Here is a 22,560-nt window from a genome sequence, read left to right as displayed (position 1 = left end):
GCAGGGCTTAATTACTGAATGGTGCTCATAGGAGAACTCAGGTTTTTGTGTGCTTGTTCCCTTTCCAGTTTTGGAAGATCTTTTTTGGCACACCTTGAGGTATATGTGGTTCACAAGAAGCAGCAGCCACGCACCTAATTGCTCTATGTGGAAGTTAAGTCTGAGATGGCTGGGTGTAGTTTACCTGTCAAAGGTTTTTCCCTGCACCTAATGATCACACTCTTTTCACTGATAGGTAAAAAGATTGTGTTTATCTCTCACCCCAACTACCTTTTATTATTTAATAATGCTTTGTCTTACCCACAGCTCTGTGCTTCCCTGTGTTCACGTATCACATACTGCTTCCATGAAATAACTTTACTAGGGGAAATGCTATAAAAACAGTGAAGCTTGGCTTCTTTTTCACTAACAGGCAGATAGAGATCTGATCTTCCTTATTAAAAATAAAAAATACAATGTCCTCCAATTTTGCTCAAATTCTAATGCTTTTAGATGAGATAAATCACAGCTGTCGATCAATGCCTCCAGCTTATGTGGAGGCTACAGTTAATATGATGGTTTGAGTCAATATCTTGATGGCATATTTACACAAGTAAATGTACACTTCTGACACTGTTCTCTCCTGCACATCAAAACCCTTAGTGGAGAGCCAGCAAAGACCCATCTCTGCCTTATCCCGCTTCTGTCTCTAGGTGGCAGCCCATTACACGCTATCGCCTCCCCTGTTTCTGCGGCCCCATAAACGTACCCTGCATACCACATTAACATTTGTTTCGTTAATGTACTACATAAGTCTTATTGTAGCAACACAAACGGAAATTAGGGTGGCTATAAAGGCAATTACAGTCTGACAGCCGCTTCCTTTTATTCAGATACAACCATAGGATTGCTACTGGAAGCTCATCAAACGGGGTAACCTGCTGCGTATTTCGGTAGCCTCTGTACATAGCACTCAGCAGCACAAACTCTAAGTGACATGCGAGTGATCTGCAAAGACATCACTTGTCGGCCATGGCGTGTGTGAGGTATTTCTGGTTCTCAAAAAGCACAAACAGGGCGACTCAGTGTTACATTTCCAACCGTTCTGCCCCAATCTCCTTCTTGCCAATCTGACAGGTCACTAGAGCCAGTTTATAGCCTCTGGTGCCTTTAGGAGACGTGGGTCACTCTAGGGTAAGGCAGCCCTGCCAGCAGCTGGGCACCAGATAATGGAGAGACAGCTATTCGTGGCAGGGTGATCACAAAATGCCTTGTAAAGTAGCTTTTTCATTTTTCTCCCATTTCTTCCTGGTTGATATCAAGAGCCTGGCTCAGCAGAAGGAAATATAGCAGATCATCTGTTTTCAAGTGCAAAAGAAGTATCTGTTCTGACCAGCACAGGAAACAGCCTTCAAAGAGCACAAGACGTGTTTGCCCAGTTTCTCTCCCTTGCTGCTATGATGCATAGTTTCATGTCTACTTCATCAGTACTAGCTTATTCAGCATAACACTGAACCACATAAAGCTGATCTGTGACCAGACCTAGCCAGGAAAGGTGGTGGATTTTGCTGACTTCTTGCCAAAGCACCTTGTTTTTCGTGTGAGAAGGTACAGTTATTTGCATCTGTGCACGTGTGTGTGTATGTGTTTGCGTGTTATCATTTTTGCATGCTGGTCAGAATCGCACACAAAAACAATCTAAGTGATCTTCAGTGCAGACAAAAAACAGGTTTTGTTTGCATAAAACAATGCCTGCGTTTACTTAATGTTTCATCTTTATTTCAATCTTGGCCATATGAAAAGGTGCAAAGCAATATAAATAGTCTGAACCACAGCTATGCTCGCCATAAACACCAGGCTGAACTCCGAGAGTTGAAATAAGGCAAAACTCACTGGCAGTTGTCCAGCCACACATCTCCACCCCGCAGCCAGGCTCCGTGATCCTGATTCTTGTAGGCAATAAAGCGCTCGATTATTGCAGGTTCCCTGGGCTTCAAAGGATCAGCATCTTTGTGTGGGCTGTATCTGTAACCAGAAGGAGAGAAGAAACGTTGGCGAGGGAAGGCGGCCTCACTCGGTCTGCGGCCCTGCAGGACATCTGGTTTCTGCTAGCTCAGAACAGCCCTGGGACAGCAGTCCGGCCAAGCAGCGTGTCTCGGCGAGCTGCGGTGGCCAGACCCCACTGCCAAGGGACGGCCAGTCCAGGCCAGGCAGTTGTAAAGACCCGCTCCAAGTTTCCTTTCACCTTGCCATTATTGTATTGCTGATATATTGCTGCAGGCATGGAAAGTTTATTATTGCTCCCAAAAGGCTGAGATGTTTTTTAGTTCCTTTCTGTTACCCTTTAGCATATTCCTGTTTAGATAAGTGTCCTTTTGTTTCCCCTTTTGAGCATTCTTATCTCCTACCCTTGGCCATACTGTGACAATGGGTATTTTTCCTCACTGCAGAAAGGAACTAAAACATCTTGGAGAGGGGCTGAGAGTAGCTCCTCCACTACCCATTGCCCAGGACACACGCAAGAGATTTATTAGCTCTGAAACCCTCAACTATGATGAAATATTGGCCTGATGTAGGAAAAGAAAAAAGAAAAAAGAAAAAAGAAAAGAAAAAAGAAAAAAGAAAACAGAAAAAAAAAAAGAAAAAAAAAAAGAAACATAAGTGGAAGCTACAGCAAAGTGTGCCCTCAGCTGCTGCCTGTCTGCCTCCACTCGGACAAGAGCATCCAAGCGAGGATCTGGCTCGCTGCGGTGTTGCTGAGCTTGGCTGGCATTTACCCACACCTGAGGGGTTGCTTTCCTTATTGCTACCGAAGGAGCATCTCCCATCAGCGCAGCGTGGCTTAGAAACCCTGACAGATGAGCATTCAAGTCAGTGCCAGCAGCGGATGGTCCAGAGATTAAAATTCATGCCTCGCCAATGGGTAGCGAGGCCAAGCTGTCAAATCGCTAACAGATATTCAATAGCGCTTTGCTTTGCTTAATAAGCCATCATATCAATCTAAAACTGAGCGGCAGGCTGATGGGGTTCCAGTAAATGAATATTGCCTTGGCAGCCTCATCACTATGAATTTGCTTTCAGAGAGAGATTTAGTATCAGCCCTTGTGAATTCCCTAGACATTGTTAAATACAGATATTGCGAGACGGATTCCAGTTTCATTCACGTCCATGTGTATCTGGAATAATGCTACAGGGTACGGAGTTCTGCCCAGATATTTAATGCCGTAACCGAATGCAGATTAATCTCTCCAGCTTCGTAACTGTCCAGCCTACCTCCAAGGCTGCCCTGGCCAGTCCAGCTATAATCACTTATTCAGGCTTTCAGCCTTGACACGTGAAAAGTACAAAGTGGTAGAAATATTTTGAGCTGCAGCCCACACTGGTGGGTAATCACCAAGCACAAACATGACTGCATTATGAATTTCTTGGCTTCCAGGGGTCATTCCTGCCCTTGTATGGCAAGGGACAAATTGCCTTTTGTAATCACTTGCTGTGCCTCTGGCAACAGGCACTTTCCCAAGGCACACGTTCAGCTATTTGGAAAAGTAGCATCGAGCTCCCAGGAGAATTTGGAGGTATTTGCAGGGAAGGCTGCTCTTATTATTTTTTAGCAGTTGCTTTCATTATGTAATTAATTTCAATGTAATTATTTGAATTGATTTAGCATTAAAATGATGTAAATAATGTTCACTTTGGAACTTTGTTTAGCATCAGCTGCAAGGCAGGGCACAGGGGGAATACAGACATAGGACAAAGGGCACAGTTATGACTGCAGTTCTGGCTGGGTCCCCTCAAGAGGACTGATCCCACCCATGCAATCCTTGCCCAGTGCATGACTACAGCGCCTGGGAGATGGAAAAGGGAAAAAAAAAACAACTGAGAGTCATTCTCCCTTCTTGAACAGGGATGTTCAGCAGGTTGCTCTTCCTCAGATGGTTTCTTCTGTTGAGGAACCCAGGCATGGGAAAACACAGGTTGGGTGCCACTGGAGGCACTGGTGTCAGGGAATAAAACTGTGCAACTCGAGAGCATTTGAGTCCTTTTCTGTCTCTGGGGCTGGCAGCTATGTTAAGAGCCAGACCCAACCTCTAACAAGATAAAAGGGTGCAAGCGCAGCCCTTACACTATTACACTTTGCCTGCAGAAGCCCTTTGCTTACTTCAGCCTCCCTGCTGTGGCCTGGGAGCTCTCAGGTGCCACCAGCCCAGCAGACCAGGTCTGCTGATATGATACATCTATAGAGAGGTTCTATCTACAAAAAAAAATAATATAACACCCTCGTGCACATGTAATATCCCTACCAGCTCAGCTCAGAACTGAAAAGAAAGGAGAGTGCACATGCACAGTGCATCCTTTATGATAGGCAATGGGGAAGACAAAGTTAGGTGGTAAATCTAAATGAAGACCTTTCTTTAATAAGAAGCCCCAAAAACATCACAATTATTCTTATCAGCTTCTTTGGGAGCAACATCATAGCTCTCAATCAGTGCTATACATTAAGGCTTTTCCAAACCAAGCTGTGCAGAACACTTTACCTCCCAGAAATCAGTGTCAGGATAGGTCTTTTGTCCTTGGCTGAGGCTGGAGTGGTTTTAACGCCATTATCGATGATCATTCCAGCCTAAAAGAAAAGGCAAATGCAACATTACAGTATATTTATTCTATGGTTCTTTCAGTTTCCAGGCTCTGTCTCCAATTGTCCTAAGCCAAAGCTTATCGCATGATCCTAAAAACTGCTTCTGTTAGTAACATACAATACCAGGACTTGTATACACTCCCCAAACTGCTGCAGGCTAACAGAAACTGGACGATTCTTGTGAATGTACCCCTACACCCATGAACACGCTGCCGCAGTCCCAGGCCCTCGGTGATGAGCATCCCTCACCGCACAGCCCCACAGCACGGGGGTAAATAAGGCAAGAGCGAGAGAAAATGATCAGACACGGCGGCTGTATTTATCCCTCTAGAAGCTGTTCAGTTAATTGCTAACATTGGCAGTTGGGGTCTATAATTAGACAAGCTGCCAATAGATGATGCTCCTTGAGGAGCTATTTTAGGAGAGCAGCAGCACGGAGCCTAGTGCAACTGAGCGGAGAGAAGAGCCCCAATGCCCAAGAGCCAAGTTGAAGCGGGTGCTGGCTGACTCTGAGTGCTCCCACGCCAGCATGCGAGCTGCTTTATCTGCAGACACAAACAAGCTTGCATGAACTTTTAGTGAAACAGAAAGCACAGGCATTAATAGCTTGCAGACCCAGAGAGCTGGAGCGAGAAAATGGTGTTTTTTGGACGGCAGCATTCCAGTTGCGTGCAGACTCACCCGGTAGTTGGAATGCGCGCGGTTGTTGGAGAATTTCCCCATCGGCATGTGCTCCGAGTAGCCGGGGGAATACATGCCCGCCGAGGGCCCCGTCGGCACGTGGTGCAGCACAAACCAAAAGCCTGTTTCCTGAGAAAAAGAACCAGCAGCTGAGCCTTCGCTTGAACCTCTTCACTGGTCTGCATTAGCCCGAGGATTTATCAGTAAACCCACAAGACATAAGCCAGAAGTTTTCAGGACAAATCACAGCTAGCAGCACTGACCTCTCTACTACACTCAGCAGAAAGTTGAACATACACACACACACATACATTCACAGTCACACTCCTACCCAGCATCTTTGGGGTGCTTTAAGTTAAGCTCCGTATAGAGCTTATCTGTATAGAAGATATAAGCAAGACTTTCATAATTCACCAGTGTCCTCCCATCGGTATATGTACAAGTCTTAAAAATCAGGTCAATGTTATCTACCTGCCTAAAAACGTATTTAGGAACCTGAATCCAGGTAATCAGATTTTGAAGGTTTAGAAAGACTCATCTCATAAACAAAGAGATGCATTTGCTTAAGAGACGCATCTCTTTGTTTAAGGATTTATTTATTTATTTGTCTTTGTAGAACAATAAGAGCTCCTACTGTGACCAAGAATTCCTGTGGAATTAACATTAGGGCTGATTGAAATTTCAGAGGAACATTACAGTACCGCAATCAACAGAATCATTGACAAAGACTTCACTGGCACTATGCAGTCAGATTTATTTCATTTATTCAGGCTGCACACTGTGCAGAGGGTGGGAATTTTTGTTAAATCCATCCAGCTCTAGAAACAGCAAGTGTGGAGAAACAAGAAGTGTGCAGCAAAAGGAAAAGCATTATTTTTTACTGGCAGCACTAACCACATTAATATATGTCTCGATCTAGCAGTTTCAAAAATGCCTGAGTAACAGAAGCAGGTTTTGTTCCAAGCAGAGCCTCAGCCTTGCAGGGCTCGAAGTTCTGAATTGTTACCAAATCAGAAACTTCTGTACTCACTTCAGATCCCGCAGCTGCACAGTTTATAAGGTTGTTGTGTGGGTTGGCTATCCAGAAGGTGGATACAGCGCTGCAGATGAGGAAAACAAAGAACGAGATGAAAATGACACTTTGAGCACATGCCAGAATCACAGCTCAGCTCCCCACAGTATAGGTATGGCTGATAATGCCCCAGATAAGGGGTCCTGCCTAGGGCAAAGGGGCTGTTTTTTTTTCTTTCCCTTCTCATACCACATTTGTCCTCTGTGGTTTGACAGAGAACATGGCCTTATCTTTTAAAACCCCCGAGTATTAAATGAGGAATTTCTATTGCAATTCCAAGCCTGCTATGAAGCTGTCAGGTGTCAGTCCTGTTTTATGATAAGGTAAATATGTTGTTGCACAAGCTACAGAAAAGCACTTTGCCTCCTAATAAGCCTCGGGTTCATTAGAGGTTCTTTTAATCAAGGGACCCGATGAATTACCTCTAAAGGCTTTCCAAGTATACCCCAGCACCTCCTTTTTCTGCAAGCTGCTGTGATTCATTAACTTTATTTGCTCCCACCCCCCTATGCATTTCTTCTGGGACAAAAGGACTCCATTTGCCTAATGCACATAAAAGACTTTTAATTGAAAGATTCCCATCAAGGAGGGAAGATCAATCCATCACCATGCCTCCTGTGACATACAGCATTCATTAACCAACGGGCACATGAACTTTTGGAGGAAAACCTCCAGTGCTTACAAACAGCAGACTCGTGGCTTGCTCCCTAAATTTGCTGGGTGAGATTCAAGAACCTATGTAACCCTTATGGGTGTTTTATGAAGGACTTCATGGGGGCTTTATTCCAATGGATTTTGCTGGCCTGAGACAAAGCTTGGCTTGCATGACTTTATCATGAAAACATAACACAGAGCTGGGCTACAAAAATGCAACTTGAAATTATTTATAGACTGCCTCCTGCTGCATAGGCAAGGGCCTCAAACCCACAGTATTTCATTTGTGACATGTCGGTCATCGCAGTCCTGTCCTGTCCCTCGGAGCCATGTGGACTGGGGAGGTTACTGGCACAATCCTATTACCTTCACCGCTGGCAGCAGCTGCCTGCCTGCCTCTTCCAAGCCAACCACAGCTGGTGCTCATCCTTTGTTTCTATGCTGGGCGCCTTGGCTGCTGCCCCAGGGGATGGCATGGGTTGATGGGTGGGACAACACTGGTGTACTCATGCACCAGCAGGCTGGATCAACCCCGTGCAAAACCAAGGTTTTGTCTGATCAGTCCCTAAATGCTTTTATAAAGGAAGATGTGGCAGATTGTAGTACTGTAGGGTTTTTTCATTATACCTCTGCATATCATTTCTAGTGCTTTTTCATATAATAACCTTTCAAAATATGACACAAAATATGTCCCTCTGATTATTAAATGAATTATCAGTGGAAAATGAGCACAATGGATGATTAACTCTTATTTTATGAATGGAGACATTGAGTGTAATTTATAAACAAACACAGATGTGAAAAAGAGCATTGCATGTATTTCAAATCCTTCCCTTGCCAAAGTAAAAGCTAAAAATATGTTTCTTTGGCCAAAACCCCAGTCTGTTCTGAGGAGAGGATGGGTGATACTGGCAGAGTCTCAGCAGGTTGAGAGTTTTTCTAAATAAATGAAAACCCCCAAAGATTTTTAGCTGTTAGGCATCAATCAGCTTCTCGCTGTCTCATTTTGAGAATGGAAGTCTAGCTCCAGAGACTTTCTCATCGACTTCTTGTTGGTCAGAACTCACCTTCTTCGAATGTAGATCTTTTTCCCCATCCAAATACAGCAAAATAAAACTCTGGAGAAAAATCTGAGCTAGGGGCATAAACGTTCCTCTCTCCCAGCAGCTTCAGTGCAGCATCAATGCCCTGTGGTCTCAAGACAAGACTTCACTGGGAAGGACCTCCCTTCTCTTACATGGGGGTATTGTTCTCAAGCTTTGATGATCATCATCAATTTAAAACTTCCAAAGGCAAACTTGACATCCACAGATTTGCTCCAGACTGTTTGCTATGTTCCCTGTCTGCTTGCCTAGCTGTTAAGCACACAGGTTGTGCGTCTTGATTTAGGGGAAAAAAAAAAAAAAAAAAGAAAAAAAACAGCTGGAAAATCAGGAAAAAGAGTGCTAGAATGGCTTTCAGGAGCACAGTGACTTGAGCCTTGTGTCAAGGTCAACTACCACTACAGTATTCATGACTGGCATTTCTCTATCCTGTGTTTAATAATTACTACCAACAATGATCCCATTAATTCTTTTAAGAATAAATTCTAATGCTTAACTGTGTGGCCAAGCTGGTCATATTTCTTCTATACGTCACCTGATTTTATTTATTTATTTATTTTTTCTTCAAGGCAACAGAACTGCAAAAAGAACTTGTAAAATTCCTTCTTGTTGCAAATGCTTCTATAATCCTCATCTAAACCTCAGCTGGCAGGTCTGAAAGGACACTTAGAGGAAAGGATCTTGCAAAAAGGAGATGAAAGGCATTGAGCATTTTTCAAGTTTAATACCGAGTTTGTGGCAAATAGAAGTTTTAAGAAGTTTTCATGGAAACGTTTTCATGAGCTCATACATAGACAGACTATTAGAGATCCAGCAGACATATACAGCCTTTGATCTTTTATTGCCAAGTTCTAATTCTGTGCTAAACTGCATTTATCATACCATTTTAGTTTCACTTCACAGTTTGGGTAAACTGCCAAATGAATGCATAATACTAATGCTGTATCATTAAACAATATCTGTGCTCTGCAGATAATGGCTTTAGAGCTAATGGGAGTATTTTCAAAATCAGCTATCATACAAAATGAGCACAAAAGTCAGAGCCCAGCCCATTCTAAACTCAGCAGCTTCTGGTTGAACCACGGAGACTGCTCTCACAGACCTTGGGGCATGAAGCCCAGATCTGAAAAGAGGACTACGTAATCGTATGCACATAATGCTATCTTTTATGGCTCAGTTCTGCAAAGAACAGACAGAAGAAAAGGAGGCCCCCACTCACCTACAGTCCTGCCTGGGTTTGGGGATGTAGCCTGGGTAAGCTCCCTCTGTGATCAGCTTGCACATCCTGCTGTCCCGGTCAGAGGGGAGCAGTGTGCTAGGTTTAACAAGCAGTCCAAGGCAGTGATCAAACGTGTTGCGCTCTTCTGGTCCATCTTCCGTAAAGAAACAATGGCCCAGTGCATCATAACCCACAACATCCTTCACCTGAATAAAGAAAACAAAGGTCTGTGTTTAGGCTTCATCCTTCAACCATTACATAACAAGAAGAGACTTCACAGTAATAGCACCCTGGTACCCTCTTGAACTCAAAGTGTAGATGCAAAAGCAAAAGCAAGATCACTTCCTGCTATTAAGAGCTGATAGCATAAACAATAACTCCAACATTTAAATTTAACTAGAATTTGTCATCACCTAGGAAATGTTAGTTCCATTCTTTTGTCTGTCTGCAAAATCAGAGACTATCTTAGCATGAGACCGGAAAAAACATCGGGTGGGGAGATGAGCAAAGGATGTTAGATGCTCAGATCACATCTGGGCTCATTCATCTTCATATGGAGTTACATGAGCAGCTATATAAAATGCATCTGAAAAATGCAGCTGAGCTGAAAAAATGTTTTTTCAGGCTATCAGAGAGGTGGCAAGTTGTTTTCCAGACAAGCTGGCTTGTTTTAAGTTTGACCTGATCCTTTTTTCCAAGTTGTTGACAGAAGCTTTACTTGACCCTGAGACAAATCAGCTGGTGTTAATCAGTGCCGTTCTGTTTCTGGTTTGAATGATGTTAACATCAGGACACCATTGTGTAGGACAGAACAACAGCCATCAACCCACTAGGAGATCTGAAAAAAACAGTTTCAGGAGCATAAATGCAAATATGTGAGTTTGAAGCCTAAGGCTAGAACTGGCTGGGAGAAAACAATCCTCAAACATGCTGTGTCCAACCAAGTAGGTTGTTATTGCTTATGTCTAGGATATGGAAAATGAATTTCAGGTCAGGTGAAATGCTGTCTCTCCTGGGTCTCTCCTTAATTGTTCCATCAGCCCTCACCCATCCTTTGACCTAGAAAACCTTTCTGGCAAAGCTTAGCTAGACGCCAGTGTGTTCCTAGAGATGCTTCTGGTGACACAGCAATGGTGAAAGGGCAAAAGAGCATATTAAACTGGATACAAAACCTATTTATGGTGTCATTGGAAGACCTAGACTCCCAAGCACCAGAATTACTTTTGTAAACAGGACTGAGATTCCTCTGTCATCTATGTGCCTCATCTCAAGGCAAAGAGCACCGATTTCAAATCAAATCCCAGGACTTGTGTTGAAATGATTACAAATATGTTTTCACATGAGAAAAAACACCACTTGCCAAGTATATTCTGAGCTTGCATCTGCACCCACATCTATTATGTATTATCCATGCTCCACTGTAAATACACAAATCTCTGAGCACAAGTCACCACAGTAAATTAAACACATCAAAAATGACCTGCAAAGTTGTGTATTCCGTTAAATTACCTGACTGAAATTTATGGCTAACTTTGCCTGTTCAATTAGAAGACAGCTTTTTCAAAACTGTGGCTTTTTTTTTTTTTTTTTTTTTTTTTTTTTTTTTTTCACGTGGAGAAAGTATATATTACACTGAACTGTCCCTCCCTGGACACGTGAGCTGTCCCAGCCTTGCAATTGTAAAGGTTTATGGGATAGGAGGATATGTCAGGAGAGTGATCTCTTTGCAGAAGTTTTCCAACATGTAGAGGAAGTCTTTCAATCACAGAGATGTCAGAACTGCACACGGCCACCGAAGCCAATTAGTTTTCTTTCACACAGCAGTACCATTGGAAAGACACATAAGAAATGCTGCTGCAACATTTAGATGATGGAAATGGTTTCCTTAAAGAAACACTAGCTACGTGGTGTGGCTATTTATCTTGCCAGCCAGCACACTGCTCCACCAGGACCGGGGTATGAAAACCTGAGGTGACCAGACTAGAGCTGGGGCAAAGCCCACCTCCGTGCATGGGAAGAAACATCGCAGAACAACACCTCCCCCAGGACATCCAGAGAGGAGTGAGGCAGAGAAAGGAATGTGCACTGGCAGGGGGAGAGCCAGCAAGCCTGGTGTTGTCCTAACTCATCCCTGAAAGGCCACAGAACAACACAGTTATCATCCAGGGACCTGTTCCCTAATGCACTTGTCACCCTTCATTTGATTAATTATTTTTCCCATATCTCATCTCTCGGTCAGCTCTGACTTAGTTTCCTGTGTGTGTTTTCATACACAAGCCCAGTGCTGAAATGTTTGGATAGCAAAAGAGCTGCTGGTTCCAAAAGCATTTTTCTAATGGATTTAATTTTTGATTTGATTAAAGCCTTCTTAATAGTCCATAATCTTACCTTAACCATGAGTAATTTATGGCCAGATAATGCCCTCCATGGCAAAACTGTGCAGTACAGTTGGATTACTAAAAGCAGATACCACTGAAGTAGTTAGCACAGCCACTTATTCCATGAAGTACAGCTCTCCCCTGGCTCCTGTCGTAGTGTTTATTGGCCTCCATTTAATTTCCTGCCCTGATGGCTGTTTCTATTTTAGCTTGCTCACTGGGATCCAGTGGAGAGAGTGGGAATCAGAGCAAAGTTTCATCCCCAGGATTGCAGTGGTGTAACTGGGTGGTTTTATGGCCAATGTGTTAAAGAAAACATTGGGTAAGTATTGGCAATTTCGAACACTAGTTATGGTGAGAGGAGAATTTCTACAGATTTGTTTCCAGAAGGACCCTCTTTCCCTTCCTGTGACTATGAATTTGCAGACAAGTGCAGAATAGCCCACTGATGCGAGTGAACTCCTGTCGGGATAGGGACTTTTAGCAGCACAGTGCAGACCCACAGATAAAACAGTCCTGCCATCGGGAATAAATAGACACTCTCCAAGGCATTTACACCGGTACTTAACTACAGTCTCGTGAGAAGCCCCTTGGAAATCAGTGGCCTAAAGTTAAGTACATCCTTAAATGCTATATACTGTGCTGAGGCTTAACAGTCCAGCTAGATGTCTTTTGCATGTTTCCAAAGTACAGTTCATGCACATCATCAAGACAAATTTTCCCTCAGAAAAGTATGCTTTGGGTCTACCTGACCTCAGAGGGAATGACTGTTACCTGAGGGAAGAAGGAGCTCATTGCTGTCTGCACAAATGGTGCTTGTGCATGTAGAAACACGTAGTGTTGCCCAAGTAAGAAGATAATAGGCAGCAAGGAAATGTACGGAATAACCCTAGTAGTCACCAGAGACCTGTGTGGGTGTCTGTGAATTTATCTGGGGTAGAAGGAAGAGGAAAGGAAGGAAAATAGAGTCGGAAAACAGATGAGGAGATTGCGGTGGAATCACCTGAAGAATCAAGGCTTGGAGCTGCTGAATGCAGATGTCTATCAGAGCAATGAGACACCATTTAGGTGATGCAACCTTTGGAGCACTTCTTCTGTGATGCAACTGAACAAACACAGTTAGATTGCTTTGTTTCATTGGAGCTTTCAATTTATCCATTGGCAGTAATTGTATGGTTAAAATAAAAAATAGGTTAAGTGTTATGTGCATTAAGTATTATTAGCATTCACACCTTTCAATAAATTATAATCTGCAGAGATTAAATTCTTGACCAACAGTTTAGGTATTATGTCCTAAACTCTAAGATTTTTCTTGGGTGCCTTATGAAGGCAAACCACAGTCATCTAGGGAATGGTGGCTGTTGAGTAACGGCAAGAGAAACAAGCTGCTTTCATCAGCTGCATCAGCCTGTCTGAATTTCATCATGTCATCTTGTCTGGAAAAGCCTGAGCACACAGATCCCTCTGCCATGGATTCTCCAAGGGACAGTTGTCACTCAGAGAAAGCACAAGAGACAGAAATATTTCCAAATGCCCTATACAAATCCATCTGTCTGACCCATACGAAAAATGCCAGGCGCTGGGTATTTGGGTTGGCAAGTACTAATCAGTAGAGAACGAAGATCTCACGTCACATTGAGAAGCAGGGCTTTAGCTGGCCTGCAGCTCACCCACAGCTGTGCAACCTCTGAGTAGCCAGTGTGTTCATGGTGCCATTGGTAAGAGCCTTGGGATCATGTGAAAAACGAGCCCTGCAGCACTGCCCTTCCACCCTGCACATGAATTGCATGCTGAGCCCCCATGTTGGCAACTTTGAGTTGGCAAGATCCCGTATGACCCTGAATGCCTTATAGAATTTAAATAGCAGAATGCTTTTTTCTTCCTTTTTTTTTTTTTTTTTTTTTTTTTTCCAGAAGCCAAGTTTACTCGTCAGGTTTCACATTATAAACTTAGAAGGACAGAGGTCAGAAACAAAACCTCATATTCGTAAATAGCAGATAAAAGATGCTCTGCTTCTGGAGCTGCAATTTCAATGCCCTTTCTTTAACTTCTGTGCATTTTAATTATGCCTGTCATGTCCCTTTTTATTGCTGCCACTTTTAGAGGCTGTAGCCTGCAGTCCGTGCCTAAAGGAGACTGTAAGACTAAGCCCATCATGCGCTAGTGTCAGCAAAAGAGGAAGCACTCATCAGTAAACAAAGGATTACAACCATGTCTTCACCAGGCATTGGAAATGAATGATATCTCCCAAGTAAGTCTGAGTGTAGTCTCTTGTAGACTCCTACTGTGAGAGGGTATGGTGGCTTTAAAACAGTTAAAAAACAACATGAATGTGAGCTCCTAATGCCATCTAGGTGACGGTCTGCTGGTGACACATCTTCTCTAAAATCTCTGTTATATATGGTAGCAAGGCTCTTGACTATACAAATACTCCAGGGCTCTCATACACATTTTTTTCATCCTTTAGGAATACCCTGCCATCTCCCTGAATGGACCTACAGAAATCTTGGAATTTCAAGACTTTGTATTTGAACAGATACTTGGGAAAAAGTTGGCTAGTCAAACCTGATAATTATTCCACAACTTTTGCAGCTCTGCTTTTGGGATAGATTCCTTCATATTTCCTGAATGCAGGTAAAGGTCTCTCTTTTCTCCTGTTCATTTTTGTGAATGGAGCTGACTGGATATAAAGCTTCAGTAATAGCATTTGTACTGTACTTTTTAGGTCTTGGTTTCTTTACTGCAACCAGGTGGGTGCTGGGTAGGAGACCCTATCTGTTATTAATAGTGTGGTTGGCTTGGAAGATACTGCCTTAAAATGGCAGGAAGCTGACAAGGGCAACAAAGCACATGACCAACACAACCCATTCCTATCTCAGAAGTGCCAAAGGAGCAAGTGTGTTTTCTAAGGAAGCCACCAGATGTGGGATAGCAGTGAGGAAAGCCTTCTGGGGTTACATGCCAGTCTCCAGGATGCTCAGTAAGGTTGCGTTTTAACCTCTGCATGCTTACATAAAGAAGAAAACATCCCTACATCTAGGCAGAATCTGAATGTGCTCTCATCATCTCTGGTGTGCTGTAACTTGTCTGATAAGCATATGTCATTATACAGATTTATCCTAAAGGATTTCCTGCCTGGAGAGCAGCTCTGACAAATCAGAACTTTGGGAATGCTTAATGTAGTGAATGGCACTGCAAACACAAATCTTTATTACAGGAAAGATGAAGCACATTTAAACCTTCTGATTATCCTCTTTAAATAGCAAGCTCTCTGCCTATACATAGACCCAACCACTCATTAGCTCTGCCTGCTCTGAAGCTCTGAATCACACACAGCCTACAGTGCCACTGTGGTCTCCTCCTTAACATGGGTTGAAATACTCCTGGAACATACATCTACATAATCAGGACAAGAGAAGGAGACACACTAGTTCTAAGAATAAAGAAAATGACCCTGAAATTAAGCTGCATTCACACTACAAGGAAATAATTTGGTGTCTTGATCGGTAAGGTAGACATTGGGGTTTCTTACCAGTAAGCCATTGGATCCATGGATAGTAACACAGCGGGAGAAGGTGTGGTGGATGGAGACATCCTTCACGTACGTTGGAGGGTTGTAGCCTCCTTTTTCATCCACATCTCCAGCCATATGGAAATGAATTGGGTAATGTCCCATTGTCTGCTGTCCCATGTATTTCAATTCTAGGCCTTCGATATGGGTAGCCTTAAAATCAAGACCAATCTAAAGAATGAAAGAACATCAGTCAGGAAGGATGAGGGCAAGGAGGAGGGCGAAAACAGCATAGGAATGTGTGGGTGGTATCTTCTAGAGAGAATTACTTTGTGCAAGGGGAGTACAGCTGCAGGGTGAGAGAGAGAGGCTCATGATGGCTAAGGGAACCATAGCGGCTTTGTGGTCCCACCACTGCTGCCATGGCTACATCTGACTTCATTTTGGAAGAAAAAACACATTCAAATTTTATGTTTTTCATGAGTTTCTTTCACCTAGGATCAAACTGACCCCCCTGGACTGCGCACCACCAGAATTCAGGGAGAACTGGGATGGGGATGTGGAGGCTGTCTCTCGGAGGGGTTGAGCACCAGCCCCTGTGGCTGAGCAAAGTCTGCAGGGGTGTGAGGTATACTTCAAAGCCAGATACCAGGCAGCAGCAGTGGGGAGGAGCTGCTGCACCCAGGGAGGGAATGCTCGCTTCCCTTCCCGCGTCCTGGCTTTCTCAGTATGTCAAGGTGTGGCAGAGAAAAGTACAAGGAGAGGGCAGCAGCCCTACCTTGATGTGTCCCCCAAAGGTGTCGAAATCGAAGAAAGAGCACAGCTTGCTGCCGTACTCATAGCAGCGCCCCTCCATCTCGCCCATCACCACGACGTTGCGGCTCAGCAGCCCCACTTCTGCCCGCATGTCGACGCCGTCGATGACTTGGCCAACGTGGAGGTATGCTGCTTTCCCTGGGGGAACAAGATCCAGTTTCAGAGTTACCCTGCCAACACTGCTGGTTTGCTGCGCTTCCCGTGGCGGGGTTGGTTGATAATGAAAGGAGTGCTTGAATCAGCAGAAAACTGCTGGCTGACTCCTCAAAAGGCAGAAGGCTGGAGCACAGGTGTCACACCATGTCCTGCTGAGATATTTTCAACAGAGGAAGTGGGATTTTTTTGGTCTGAAGTTGCTTCATTTAGACAGGGAGTTAAACCAACAGCCTGTCAGGCAAAACACATTTCCTACCTTGAAAAGGGACGGTGATCATTCGAGAGATTTTTACTTAGGTTTGCAATCAGCAGTGTATGAACATTCAGTGCAAAGAAAATTGATGATGCAGCTACAGAAAAGCCCCAAAATTACCATAGCACTTTCTATAGTGAGATGTTGGCAGCTGCTCAGACCCTGCAGCACTGCTAACGGGTGAGCGTCAGCCTGACCTTGCTAACACCACGGCTGCAGAGCATTAAGGGCTGGGCAGAAAGCCTTGTGGAAATTGTGGCCTGGGACCACTGCAACCCCTCACCCAGCTCATGGCTGGCCTCCGCACACACACCTGGCTCCATGGAGGGGTTAAAACCACAGAGAGCCTTCCCTGGCCTGACCAGAAAGGGGTGAAGTCCGGGCAGCGTGGATGTCTAGAAAGCAAAATAATCTCTTTGCTGTAATTTCATTCAAACGTATTCATGCTCCTTCCTTCCTTCCTTCCTCGGCTTTCTGCAGAGAATGCAGTTGGGAAAAGGTTCATCTTACGGACTACATTCTGTATTATTCCAGTAAAAATAAGTAATAAACTCTTTAAGTAAACACTGAACCTTAAGGAATGCTACACTTGCATGTATTTAATTTCAGTGGATTCGTTCAAAGCAATAATTAGAAACAAATGGCAAGCCCGAAGCCTGGCTATCCCTGTGAAGCACTTTGTGCTGGAGCAGAGGTGCCAAGTTGCAGGGAGGATTTTGAACACTGAAACATTCTTGTTTTAACCAAAACACACTGCTTTGACTCTATAACAAAGATAAGCAAACACCATTAACTCCCCCTTTCTCCTGGAGCTGCGAGCAGCGTAGTTGGATGGTAACAGTGGGATTTGGGAAGGGTGAGCGCTCCTCTTTCTCCTGAGATTGGCACTCTGCAGGACAGGGCTCACACCCTACGTGAGCCTCTGCCTCAGCTCCCCACCTTCAAAATAACACAACAGTGGTAAAAGACACCCTTTGTTAACTGGAGTGGTGGTGACGGCAGGACTGGTGAACGCTTTTACCCATTTATCCATTCAGCTCCTGGTAAAGCAAGAGTATCACACAGGGGCAGGAAGGCTACAAGAGCATGTCGTGGGATTAATTGTTTGGCAGTAGCTTAGTTAGGGAGGAGAAAGACTCACTTCATCTTTTATGTTTTCCTCATATAATCTGCATCATTCTGACCCCTCTTCTCCCACCTGGGTGAAAGAATCTGCCATGGGTGGAGGCAGCTTGTGGGGGCAGTGGTGGGGAGAGGATGCTCCATCCAGCTCTATGCTCAGCCCCAAAAATAAGAGTAAGAGGCTGTGGGTTTGCACCTCACTTGCATTTGCAGTCACCTTCTTAGAAAGGTCCTGGGCTTCCCTGCAGTGTTGCCCTGAAGCCAGCAAGCCTCTTCAGGTGTGTAGCCAAAATCAGACCCAGCTTACCCAAAATACAGCTTCACCTCCCTTATTCACATCTACTAAAAAAAAAATTATGCCAGTGGCTGTCCTCTGCATGAAGATACCATGTGCTGGACCCTAGAGCAGCTCCATTAAGAAGCACAGCCACTTGTTATGAAGCTGTTTTTAAGCTGTTATTTTTCAGTTTCCCCCAGAGTTGACCTTTCCTTGATTTACTGAGATGCAGGAAGAAGTTCAGATAATCATAAGAACATCCTATTTCAAGCCACATCTCCAGGATTTGTGGCAGTGAAATTAGATAGGCAGTTTTGTTATTTAATGTGCTGAGCTCTAGAATAATAAATGTCATGCTTGCATGTATTTAATTTAATTTAACACCAGTCCAGACATGCAAAATAGTGTAAGCACTGACAGGAATTTTAAATACGCACTAACCAGTTTCTAAATATAACTCCTTGGGTGCATGTTTTTCACTCTGTGCTTTTGCTGACTTGGCTTGCTTGGAGATAAAAGAAGAGATGGAAAGCACTTCTAACATAAAAGTGGATTTTGAATAATAACTCCTTTAACAGAGTTTTGAAAAACAATCCTCTCCTTGCAGCAGCCAGAAATTCAAGCTCCCTGTGGCAGTGGGGCCGTCCTGCCGAAACGGCTCACAGGAGACAGACCCAGCACGGGAGTGCTCAGGTGCTGCAAATTCCTGCTGCAAACTGGCACCGGGCACTTCCCACGGGGCTGGGAGTGCTGCGATGTGCGTCCATGGACACGTGGCACCTCCAGCGAGCTGGCAAGGCACGGCCGTGAGTGGCATGAGGAAGAAATAAAACAAAAGAGGCTGCTCCACGCTGAGCTTGGGGAGTTCACCTGGGGATGGGAGCGCCTCACTGCAGAGCTGAAAATCTTCCCAGGGAGCAGCCGTGATGTCCGAGCTCCTGAGATGCTGACCATGGGCAAACCCAAGCCTGGGGTGTGCAGACCAGCCCTGAAGTGGTTTGATAGGAAAAAAGGCAACACTGTGCTTTGAACGTGGGAAGAATACATCTGCTACCTCAGCATCAGAGCTGATGCCTGGGATTGCCCAAGCATTAACGAACTTGGGGTCACTGATTCACCATCTCCCTCTTTGGGCTTGCTCTTGCTGCATCCCTCACGGGGAGATGTTGCCTCGCTGGTGAGCCAGACTTGTGTTGTGCTGTAATCTAAACCAAACAAAGCCTTGTGGCTGCACAGATTGCATCTCTCCACAACAGGCCCATGTGATGGGCTCAGAAGACCGCCCTTGGTTTGCTGCTCTATTTGTCATACTGGTGCCTTCAGTAACAATGTTAATTCGCAGGGAAAATCAATCTCCTTTAATGTGCAGGCTTGCCTGACAGAGGTCTTGATTCAGCAAAATACGAGCCCGTTTCCATGCTCATGACTCAAGACAGTGACTATTAAAGTTACCAGAGCAGTTAGTAAGGAGAAGGTAATTATTAAAAGAAAGTATGCATTAAGATAAACATAGATGATCTACTAATCAAAGACACACTTATGTCAACACAGCAATTCAAAGTAGAGTGTCTCCAAACTGTACAAAGCTCCTGGAAAACCTGCCCTACTTGAACCTAACCATAAAACCTGGGTCTCAGGCTTATCATACCTGAGAAGGGTGGGACTGTAAAACTATTTCAGCAGCTACAGGTGTGGATGAGTGCTCAGCTCTGGCAAGATACACACAGATATATCTCTGACAACCCTCCCAGGTACACTCATGCATTCCTAATTGCGTTGGCTCTCAGTGCCATAAACTACTACATCGCCCTTTCAGAAGTGAATCAGACACAAGAAGGTCTGGGTTTGGTGGAAGTAAAGTGGAGTTAAGATGCTTCTGGGTTATTTTTTTATTCTATTTTTTTCTCTAATGGGTCTTTTGTTCTCCTCTGAACTCTGTGAATTAGATCTTCTCTCTCATGGTCTTTTAGTGTACCTTAAACCAGAGTTTTTAAAAGAAATGCTAAATACAAACCTGTCTGTTCAACTCTAGCAACCCAGTGACAGTAAATCCTTCAGGGCCCTTTTAAAACCAGCGCAACTCATTGTAGATGCCAGCCCAGACCTCTGTCAGATTTAGCATTTTTAAAAACCATTTGTCATCATTGGTGGTAATGCCCCTGTTGCTTATATTTAATAACCAACAAATGTTCACACAGGCATCCTGTCAAACCCTCATTGTTCTGAATTAGCTCGATGGGATTTGCTATTGCATCCCTAAGCCACAAGCCTGTAACACAACGGAGCATGGTTTGGGAGAGCTGACCAGCCTCTTGAGTCAGGCACTACAGCCTGACATCTTAATGAAGACATATTCCTCCAATTCATGGGAAATCAGTTTTCCAGTGAAAAGCCTTATAGCAGAAAGGATGAAACTTTATAAGGAGATCAGAGCAAACTTAAGCCTTCTTGGGACATATTCGTGCTGGGTTAGTTAACTCATCCTATTTATGGTCCTTTGTTCTTCTTCTCCTTTGTGGTCCCCCAGGGCGCACTGCAAAGCTCAGAAGCACACCCTCAGCGGTAGGGGTGTACGTAGCCATGAGTTCACATGGATAATAGTAAGCATATGCTATAACGCTACACTGGACCAGAACCTTCTGCCAGTAGCCGTTTGGTTTATTGGCTGAAATGAGCAGAGCTTAACGCTGCAGGTAGGTGCGACACAAGGCCTGATGTGCACAGGTCTCTCTGTTTTATCCCAATGACAGCATCATGCTCACCCCTAGGCCCACTACTGCCCCACCTCATGGCCTCTTTCTGCAGCAACCACTTGGAAAACTACTGACTTATTTCTGTAAATGCTGGATTTTCTCTCTGACCTTCTATGTTTTCTCTCATCCTCACCAGTAAGTTCTAGCAGGTGGCATGAGAAGCTTACAGAGTTCTGACAGACAAACAGAGCAAATCCTTACTTAAATCAGGCCTGAATACAACCCTTCTGAGATGTTATTTAAACTTGAGAGTTTATAACACTGCTTCTAGGCAATGCCCAAAGGCAGAAGAAGGAGCTCTGAAAAGCTGCTAGAAAGGGCTGTTAAACAACACTTCCTGCCCAACCCTCAAGAACCAAAGATGCCTTAAATAAGAGTTTTGGCAAGTTCCAGCCAAAATGATGCCAACTTCTAGGCAGAATCTTCTAAATCTTTAAAAGTATCTTAATTTTGGTAGTGGAGTAACTTCTCCCACCCTTACAGCACAAGATAAATGCTGACAAAGGCAGTTTCAGTGAAGCTGTTAGATGACTATGTATTTACATTTTTATTTCAAAGTTCTCTGCATTAACAAGATCCCTGTGAACACCTTCTCTCTACAGTATTCCCAGCCCAATAAGCTAGATTTAAGATATGTGGGCTTGTAATCATAGATTCACTAGTATGTGGGATAATTGGAGCAATTATGCCAAGCACAAAAAGTTTTTTCTTGTTTTATCAAGAGCATATAGACACACAAAAGGGCATTTCTATTCCATGGTGAAACTTATCAGCATTGGTAGTAACTTCATACAGAGCAACCAAGATGCAGATAAGACTTGTTTCCCAGGGAAACTAGACCAAACGCTTGATCTTTCCTACTATCCAGTTCTGCCACGACAACACAACCCTTCCTTCCTTCCTTCCTTCCTCCTCTCTCCCTCTGCCCTGTGTCGTCATCCCTGCCCTTGTGAAGTTGCAAGATCAAACAGTTTTAATCTGTTCCCACAGAGAAAATAATCTAGGCACAGAAATGACAAGCAAAAAAAAAAAAAAAAATCAAACAAAGGAGAAAAAAGTTCCATTTAACTGAGTGATCGATTGACCAGGAGCGGAATGGGACCTGCAGAGCTGAGTCCTTACCCAAGCCACACTCCCTTGTGGCATTTTTGGCATTAACACAATTACTCCAATAAAGGAGTGCACAAGATCAGTTCCTGGGTGTCCTCCCTTGCTTCCTACGCTGAGATTTTTAGACTTCCACAGTTAGACATCCAAATCCTACTAAAAAAAATCCTGATGGGAATTGAGTATTAACTCTCGTAAGCTGTTTTGAAAAGACCAGCCTCTAATCAGGCCATTTCTAGCAAGAAAAGCAAGTATGAGTTTTCAGCAGGAAGTATCAAATATAAATAGGACATGAGCTAAATAATAAGTTTTACTTATTTGGCATAATACACTAAACCGTGTCTATTAAAATATTATTAAACGATGACAGCATCAATTATAATTAAACCTTGGTATGCCAAGTGGCTGCCACACCAAATTGTCTTTCCAAAGAGAAGTTTTCTGCCTTTTTTAAACAAAGGGGCTCTTAAGTAGTTCAGAACTGACATTTAGGTTTATTTAAAAGAAATGGAAAGGAAAAAAAATTGAGATTAAAATGAATAAAAAACATCATGGAAAGGAGCAGTTTTATCATTTGTCTTTCAAAGGACAGTATTTTGGAGTTCTCGCCTGCTAAACTAAGTCTCTTAGGCAAATCAAGCCACTCCACTTATTACAAATGACATCCCCCGAGACCACATGTATAAATATATCTGTGCAGAAGCCTTTTCTCAGACTGAGCAAAGCAACCCTGAATACTTCACATCGGGAAAGGAAGGCAGACATTTATGACCTCCCGCGTTTGGCTGAGAACCCAACACGGCTGCACAAGCACAGGCTGCACCAGGGTGGATGCTCACCTGG

At 43.9% G+C, this 22,560-nt stretch overlaps 1 protein-coding gene across 3 annotated transcripts in view; it reads right to left on the bottom strand.

Moving 5' to 3' along the window:
- The window catches only part of CEMIP (cell migration inducing hyaluronidase 1), a 112,219-nt gene that overhangs the window by 15,555 nt on the left and 74,104 nt on the right, over window positions 1–22,560 (bottom strand). For all 3 annotated transcript variants that reach the window (XM_068695287.1, XM_068695286.1, XM_068695288.1), the window contains 7 exons: window positions 16,012–16,187; window positions 15,255–15,464; window positions 9,345–9,550; window positions 6,327–6,396; window positions 5,297–5,425; window positions 4,515–4,600; window positions 1,873–2,004 (listed from right to left, as the gene is read on the bottom strand). In XM_068695287.1, coding sequence (XP_068551388.1) covers window positions 1,873–2,004; window positions 4,515–4,600; window positions 5,297–5,425; window positions 6,327–6,396; window positions 9,345–9,550; window positions 15,255–15,464; window positions 16,012–16,187 — 1,009 coding nt within the window. The remainder of the gene's footprint in view (window positions 1–1,872; window positions 2,005–4,514; window positions 4,601–5,296; window positions 5,426–6,326; window positions 6,397–9,344; window positions 9,551–15,254; window positions 15,465–16,011; window positions 16,188–22,560) is intronic.

Source organism: Anas acuta, chromosome 12 (assembly GCF_963932015.1).
Source record: "Anas acuta chromosome 12, bAnaAcu1.1, whole genome shotgun sequence".
Taxonomy (NCBI): Eukaryota; Metazoa; Chordata; class Aves; order Anseriformes; family Anatidae; genus Anas; species Anas acuta.
The sequence above is the reverse complement of the archived record's forward strand: the minus strand, read 5'-3'. Positions and strand labels throughout refer to the sequence as shown.